The 8,716-nt window shown below is 38.4% G+C and overlaps 1 protein-coding gene across 1 annotated transcript; it reads right to left on the reverse strand.

Annotated features, from left to right (window-relative positions):
- Positions 1-6,703: 6,703 nt before the first annotated feature.
- LOC110876859 lies at positions 6,704-7,738 on the reverse strand. The gene has a single exon (XM_022125019.1). It carries the CDS (start codon positions 7,736-7,738, stop codon positions 6,704-6,706), a length of 1,035 nt encoding a protein of 344 aa, XP_021980711.1.
- Between the last annotated feature and the right edge of the window lie 978 nt (positions 7,739-8,716).

Genomic DNA, 8,716 nt, shown 5'->3' on the forward strand with positions numbered 1-8,716 from the left:
GTCTGGTGTCCTTCCTTATTACAAATTCCACAAGGCTTAGCTTGTGAATTTAAAGTGTCTTTTCCTTTAGTCGCCTTCTTTGGGCAGCGGGTCTTTATGTGCCCTTTTTCGCCACAACCATGACAGGTCGCATCTTCCAATTTCTTGCAATCCAAGGTCTTATGCTCCTTGGACTTGCAGATTCCACAAGGTGAAGGCTGAGATTCATCTGCATTTCCCGAGGTGGTAATTCCTACAGGTTTTGCATCTGGTCTTTTCACCTGACTGCTGGTTGTCCTTTAAATCCTTGCATTCATGGGTCTTGTGATCCATCTCTTTACAGATGTCACATCCCCTGGTTTGTTCATAGAAACATTTCCCGAAGTGCCTCTTCCCGCATATTTTACATTCGGGTTTTGCCTCCTTTGGCTTGGACTGGTTATAGTTTGAACCGGTCTTACCCTTTTTGTAACCCTGATTTGGGGTATTATCGCACTTTCGCTTATGACCCTTTAATACTCGGTCCACAGCTTTATTTACGGCTGTATCTATCATATCCTGTAACTCGGTGTCCATTAAATTCAGTCTTGCATCATCATTCTGATCGACTGGATGATTGTGAGCTTCAGAGTAGTCAGTCATGGTGAAGCTTTGAAGGCTACAAACCAAGTAATAATACATCGTTTAATTATATAGTGAATTGTCGAACTTGATAATTAAATAGCCATGGTGCGAATAAACCATATAGGCCAATAGATAGTATTTAATTTATTTGATTATGTTTTGCGTAGGTTTTTAAATAAACCATCTTTGGCGTTTAAACGAAATATAATCCTTTATGTTTATTAGACAGGGGGCACAAGTCACGACTGTCAATGTCGTACCGACATTTCATATAGCACAAGGGCTTGTTCCAAAGGACTTTTTGATGGCACAGAGGCCTTGTCACCAGGGAAATTTTAAAACATAATCAATGATCCTTTGGGTGGGAAAATTTCACAGTTCATTGTGTTGACAAGAAGTTATGAAATAAAACATCTTTTTCATGTATACATCTTTGCCCGTAGGTATACATCCCAAATGGATGTTTTGATGTGTACATCATGTTCGACGTTTATTAGCCATGATTCCTATTGATCGTTTTTGCTAATTAAGGGGTTTGGAAGTTCCTAATATAAAGATGACAAGTGTGATTTTATCGCATCACCTTTGTCAAGAGTGTTAACAAGGATCTGAATCTCTTTTAAACAGGATTTACCATCGTAGCCAGGTCCTTAATGACATTCAAGCTAGGTTATACCCTTTAAGATTTTTTTTAATATGAATACTGGCAGGAAAGGAATGATATTTATTTTATTCAGGATTTTCATTATAATTATCCTAGATTTAATTAACATATAACTATGGCACAAAAGGCCAAGTCACAAGGGAAACATTAAATTATAAACCATGATTTCATAGAATCAAGGTATTTAGGCTTGAACGTTGTTCATTGCCTTTTCTTGACAGGGAGTTGTAGGCTATGACTGTCTTTTGTCTTATATGACAATGGATATGGCCCGTAAGCATTATATCCCTAATGGATGCTTAAATCACAAAATAAGAAAGGATTTCGGGAGAATCCAGTATATGGATGATTTATGCGATTTTATCGAACCACGTCTGCCAGGAATGTTAACATGTTACAGATGTTAACAATGATTTGAATCTTTTGGATACGTTCTACCATCTTGGGCTTGTCATATAGGCTAGGTTTACCTTTAAGATTCTTTTTAATATTTAACGCAGAACAATCCTAAATTGAGATGTTAATAAGGATCTGAATCTAATTGAGGAACTGCCATCTTGGCCCTGTTCTTAAAATGACACATGGGCTAGGTCTTGTTCTTTTTAGATTTTGCCATTTTATTATAATGGTAGATCTTATAAAAGGAATATTATTTTAATTTATTTCGTATATTATATTCATATACAACGATATAAATGAAATTTAGATAAAACATCCCAATGATTTTTAAAAGAGGTACAGAATTGCCCTGAACGGGACTTGAAAGGAATAATGTTGTCCTTGAAGGGATAGAAAGATAAGAATGCCCTTGTAATGACTTTCTGAGGAAACGAACTTCAACAAAAGGAGTTTCTTCTTCATTTTATTTCTGAATGTTTTCTCCTTGGATGCACGTTTATCCTAGTCGCAGTACGAAGCTCGGCCTTTCCTAGGCTTCGAATGGGGAGAATTTCCATTACGGCTTCTTTGCTTGGCGACGTATTAAAATATAGAATTGAAAGCAATAATTCTCCGAATAGAGCTGAGAGTATTCCTATGTTAAGTCTAGAATCAGAAGGTCAAGGAATGTGCTACTGTGTCATTGAGATTAAACACAAAAAGCTAGTGTTTAATTCACTCAATGTTGGATCTTATACCAACCTGTCACACCCCGATATTTCCACGTATTACCAGTGGGCCCAGTGGGGAGTATCGTGACGTAATTGATATCATCATAGTCAAACAACACAATTCAAATGCATAGCGGAAGCAAAAGATAAACATATTACAATCCGATATAAAGTAATATCAAAGTATTACAAACGGAAAGTAAAGGATCCACAGGCGGATCGAAAATAAAATGAAACATTGTTCAACAGACTTTAGGCATCTAAGCTTGCGAGACTCTTTATTGATGCTAGGAGTAGCCAGCCTATTCCGATTAGTACCTGCACTTAGCCTTTTTGGAAAATACGTCAGTTTACACTGGTAAATACAATTTAACTGACTCACTTTGAAAATGTTTAAGAAAACTGATTTGAGTGCGCATGGCACAAAACTTTTTATAACTTGGGATAATTATTTGTATATAATACTTGTAAAAGAATTACATGTCTCTTATACGTTCAGTATCCCGGCCTGTATATCGGGTTAAAGATTAATAGACACACCACAGGTATAATGCCCAGAAGGTTGATTCTTCTAAGTGGATTACCAGTTTTTACATAGGCACTGTCAGGTGTACGCCTACACCCCGTGCTTAGGTCGTGGCCATTTCATGAACGATGCAAAGGATATCCGGGACATGGTCATTAACCCCCCCCCCAAAGGTTTTAAGCAAACAAAACAATTTAAACGTGACATCTTAATGCATTAACCTTATTATGAGTAAAGATTCAATGCCCGACCAAGAGGTATTTTTATATACCGTACCCCAAGCCCGTATAGGGAAAATAAGTTAAAAGTATCTACCCGAGCTACATATAAATTCAATCCCTGCCGTATATCAAATCAGCAAGTACATATAGCTTTTACTGGGCTCCTAAATCTGGAACGAAGGCTTTTAATAACCTATTAGATTCCTAACGGTTCTTTAATTAAGCCTAAGCTTAGACCGATTAGTTTTAAAGGAGGATAGGGTTCAAAACGCATGATTAAGCGAGAACCGGATTAGAATGTGGTTTAGACCCAACAAGCTTGTATACTTGTGTAATAAGGGTAAACTAAACACATTCTGGATTTTGAGATTAAAATGATAAGGTTTAACCCGTTTCGGCTAATTTATGCAAATTAGTTATATAAGCCGATCCGAACGCGAAAAATGCATAACGGGTAACCAAAAGAGTCATGAATAGGTTTCCTAAGTTAATATGCCTTAAATATGTTGTGATATCAGTAGGATACCTTCCATTATGCCCAAAACGAATTTAAAACCAATTTATGCCCCGTAGGGGTATTTTGATCATTTTAAAGGTTACAGTAGAGATTAAATATTAATCTGAGTTCCAGGTATGATATAATTAGTAAAAATACTTAATTTAATAAGTTATAATAGTAGGATATTACCTATATGTGAATTTTATTATTTATAACCAAACTATGCACCGCATGGGCATTTTGGTAATTTCACATAGGGCTTAAAGGTCAAAACTGGAAATCCGAGTTTAAAACTTTTGCTTACTGTTAAAGTATATAATTTTACTAAAAATATTAGTTGATTCTTGTGAATTCTTGTAAACCCTAGTTCCTCACATGCTAAGTTCTGTAATTGTCAATTTGATTCTGATTATTGTGATTATGATAATTGACTAGTTGTATAATCGATTGCCTGATGATTAAATACATGATGTGCTAAAATCGTTGAGTTTGATTAAGATTACTGCACTGTGAATATATGTGAAAATAGGGTTTCACGATCGTATAGAAACAAAAACGTAACTGATACAATCTCAATGAAGTGGAACCTTCGTATGTTTGATTATTTGTCTGAGTTTTGTAAATGTTGTTAGTCCGAACTTTTGTAACAAGGTTAATAGGTCCGAACTTTAGATATTGTGCATATAGTCCGAGTATTGATAAGCATACTTGTCCGAATTTTTATAATGGCAACAAGCTTGTCCGACTTTTGTAAGGGAGTTAAAAGGTCCGACTTTTAACCCTAGTTAGGGGGTCCGAGCTTTGCATATAGGGGAGGGGCTGTCCAAGCTTTAACCCTCACCCCCATGGTCCGACTTTTGGCTTAGTTGTCCGAATTTTAAAAGGGGTTACCCCCATGTCCGAGTTTTACCCCCCCACTTTATGTCCGACCTTTAATAGCACCACAAAGGTCCGAGTTTCATACCTAGGGACTCTTGTCCGAACTTTGAACAGGGGAAACCCCCCCCCCACACTTGTCCGAGTTTTTAAGAAGGGCAAGGCCCTGTCTGACTTTGTGGATGATTACTTTGAAACAATTAGTTGTATGTTAATTGTTGTTGAATCTGTTAAGATTTGTATGATTAAATGAAGCCACAAACTCCGTTAAACATGTTAAGTTTATTAACGCTGTTAAATATGTTAAGTATGTTAACTATGTTAACTCTGTTATGATAACTACGTTATGTGGGTTAACTGTAATATGTTTCTGATTAATTCTGCTATGCATGTGAACTATGCAAAGTGTATTAATCCAGTTAAGTGCGGATGATATTGTTAGATTAAATTGAGAAAGCCTTTATGTGAAACGTGGATTGTATGAATATGATTAACTGACGTATGATGCATGATATCAACTGTCAAACATACTCTGTGGTATTAATTGCATGTGAAACTTTACGAACTTGAACTGATCAAGTATACGTGCTTACTATAGGACCTGATTGATTAATTGCTAGCACATAGTTAAGCATACCGAGCAAACCAAGGTGAGTTCACATAGCCAAGGCATGGGATTCCCGGGTTGGGAATTGGGTTGGGAAGATTTGAATTGGATAATTACTCGTACTTACACTATTGCTAGACTATATACCATCGTCCTCAGGTTAGTCAGGACACTTACGTAAAACCTACGTAAACTAGTATCTACCACTGTCTCCCGGGTCTGGAGGACACTTACGTAAAACCTACGTAAACTCATACCTACTACTGTCTTCCGGGTCTGAAGGACACATACGTAAAACCTACGTAAACCCCACGCGTACCACTGTCCTCTGGGAAGGGCACTCACGTAAAACCTACGTGACCTTGTACGTATTCCTGTTCTCGGATTAAGAAGAACACATGGTTACAATAGTCTAGTAAGGATAAACATGGGAAGCCCCCATTGGTAATAAATATAATCATGGGAAACCCCCACTATTAGTACATACATACGTGGGAAGCCCCCACTAAATGAACATACGAATTACTGCTACGAACTTACTTTCTGTGAACTCGCTCAACTAGTTGTTGACTCTCTGCTGCATGCCTTGCAGGACCTTAGGTACATATGGAGCTTGCACAGGGAGGAGCAAGTCGTTGTGGACAAGGATCGTGAATGCTATGATTGAACGTTATGACATTACATACTTATTTATGATTGGGCTTTTGCTTAATTGCTTCCGCTAAACGTCGAACTATTACTTATGTTTTGAACACCTTTCATATGGATGGGTTTTGTTTAATGACATTTACTTTTATTATATACATTGTTCTATATGATTGGTGGCTTGATCCTGGTCAGTCACGCTCCCAAGCGGTGATACTCCGCAGGTGGATTTTGGGGGTGTGACAACTACTATTGATCAAACTATTAGATGAGTAAAACCAAATCCATTATTTAAACAAAAATAAACACACACTAAAAACAAGTAAGGAATCATACCTTGATTGAAGATTTGAGTTAAATCCTTGCAAAAATTGGTTGTTTTTAGGAGTGGGAGAGCCAAGAACGGGTGTGTGGCCAGAGTTAGTAATTTTGAAGGGTTTTTGCAGAAACGTCGTTTTTATAACCTGAAAAATTATTGTTACTAAAAAGCCGTACACGAACGTGCGCATCAACCTGTGTACAGTGGTTCGCAACGTTGTGTCGTTGTGCACGGTAGTGCACTCGGTCCACACGGTATTGCGTGTCCGACAACCACCTTATGCACATTGTTCTTGATCAGATGTGATTATGAAGTGCACAGTCGTGCGGATCAGGTGCACGGCCGTGTTTTATCTATACATTCTGCAGACAGAACTAACAGAATGCTCTCACTCCGTTTTCTCAATAGATTTTACCATTTTTGCAAGGTTTTACATGTTTTAACTTTAAACTAACTTAAAAACTTCAAAAGTTATGGGTCGAACTTGTTCGTACCTACGTAAAAACAGGAAAAGTTAACGAACAAGGAAATAAATGCGAGAAATTAAATATTTACAACAATACCCTTAGCATGGGAAAACACGCTCGCTAAATTTGTCAGCGAGTCGATAGCTAGACTCATTTTTTCACACTTGTTAAACGTGTGGGGCATTGACACGCCCTTTTGGATTCGGCTCTGTGTTTCCTGGAAGACCACCCGGGGGTGTCTTTGACAACATTTTAGCCAACTGTCCCACCTGATTCTCAATGGTCTGTATAGAAGCTTTCTGACCCCGCATCTCCCCTTCTTGGGCCATAAATCGTTCCTCATGTTGTTGGTAGCGGCTCTCAGCTATCTGATTAGCACAATTGAAGTTTCCTAACAGCTGTGCCATCATCTCCTCTAGCTTAGAGTTATTCTGAGAGGCGTGAGGCTGGGAACTGCTCCCGGAGCCTTGATGATGGTAATTTGGCTGGAAGGACGGACCCCGAGATTGGTAAGGCTGTCCCTGGGGCTGCTGTGGCGCGGGAGCACGCTTGGCATATCCGAGTGGGTTTTGGTTCCCAGAATTAGATTTCCACCCGAAGTTTTGATGATTCTTCCACCCCGGATTGTACGTGTTGCTGTAAAGGTTATTTTGGGGCCTGATTTGATTGCCCAGATAGTCCACCTCCTCGTGGCCGGTAAACATAACACCCTGCTCACAAGTACCTGGCTCGTGTGACACTCCACACTGCTCACATGATGATTGTATCTTTGAAACGTTCTGAGCTTGATCAAACCTTGCAGCCAAAGCTCCGATCTGCGTTGTAGGAGCCGTATATGTATCCACTTGATGAACTACAGGAATAGATAATGCTTTACTTCGTACTCCACTGTGACGAGAAGTCGACTCTAAGGTAGCTTTCTCTATAATTGCATAGGCTTCCGTTGGTGTTTTCGTTCCAAGATCGCCTCCGTCATATACGTCTATGCGTTCTTGTGAGTCGTAGTTAAGTCCTTGGTAGAACTTCAACACAAGTTGTCTTTTGGACAACCCATGATGTGGTACATCGATTAGAAGATCTTTGAACCTCTCCCAAGCTGCATGTAGCGATTCTCCTTCGTCCTGTTTGAATGTCATGATACGGTTCTTTAGCTTAGCTGTCTTTTCCAGATGGAAGTATTTTTGCATAAAAAGATCTGCCATCTCGTTCCAAGTTGTGATGGACCCTGCTGGAAGTGACAAAAGCCAAGATCAGGCTTTGTCTCGCAAAGAGAATGGAAAGAGCCGCAAACGGATTGCGTCTTCAGAAACGTCTCGAATTTTGAAAGTCGAGCACACCTCGAGAAATGAAGTGATGTGCCGAAATGGATCTTTGTGATCCTTCCCATCAAATTGCATAGAATTTTGTAACATGTTAATTATACTAGATTTAATTTCAAAACTCGGTGCTGCTATCGTAGGTCGGGCGATGCTCGGTAGCAAGCCCTCTCCTCCTGGATGGCCGGTCTCATTCAGAGGCTGGTCGTCTTCTGGCAAAATGCTTCTTGTGTCGTCCTCTGAACTCTCGCTATCAAAAAGAATCACTGGTTCGTCGAATGCGGCCGCAATCCTTTGTGCAACAACAAGCGATCTTTCGCGAAGCCACCGACTTCTTCTTAAGTTATTTTCTGGTTCGTTGGCTAGCTCAGTGTTAGCGGGTGTAGGGGGCGTGGACATTAGCCTGCACATAAAAAGGAACGCATTATACAGAAAAAAGAACATAATATATATATAGGAAATAAGTAATAATGACAATACTAATATATAATATACATATATATATAATATACATATATATATATATAAGGTATTAAACAAATCTATTTAAATATTTACTGAATTATTTACTTATTTACATCCGAGAACTGTGCACCGAGTGTTTTTGTTTGTTTATTATAATTTCTGAGAAAATTATCAGAAATATGAGGAAACTTTGTTTTTTTTTAGCATATCAGAAAATCTGATATAACTTATATAATTCTGATAAGATCTGATGAAATTTTCGTTCCATCAGAATTCCTGATAAATCCATCAGAATTACCAGAAAATCTGGTAAATTCATCAGAAATGTAAATTGTTGTTTTTAGAATATCTAATGGGTTTATCAGAATCCATCAGAAAATCGGATAAATTCATTGGTAT

The sequence above is a fragment of the Helianthus annuus genome, chromosome 16 (genome assembly GCF_002127325.2).
Source record: "Helianthus annuus cultivar XRQ/B chromosome 16, HanXRQr2.0-SUNRISE, whole genome shotgun sequence".
Taxonomy (NCBI): Eukaryota; Viridiplantae; Streptophyta; class Magnoliopsida; order Asterales; family Asteraceae; genus Helianthus; species Helianthus annuus.

Bases quoted from the DNA above. Each gene is read 5' to 3' on its own strand.
- LOC110876859 (XM_022125019.1), bottom strand. From the start codon at position 7,738: ATGGCAGATCTTTTTATGCAAAAATACTTCCATCTGGAAAAGACAGCT.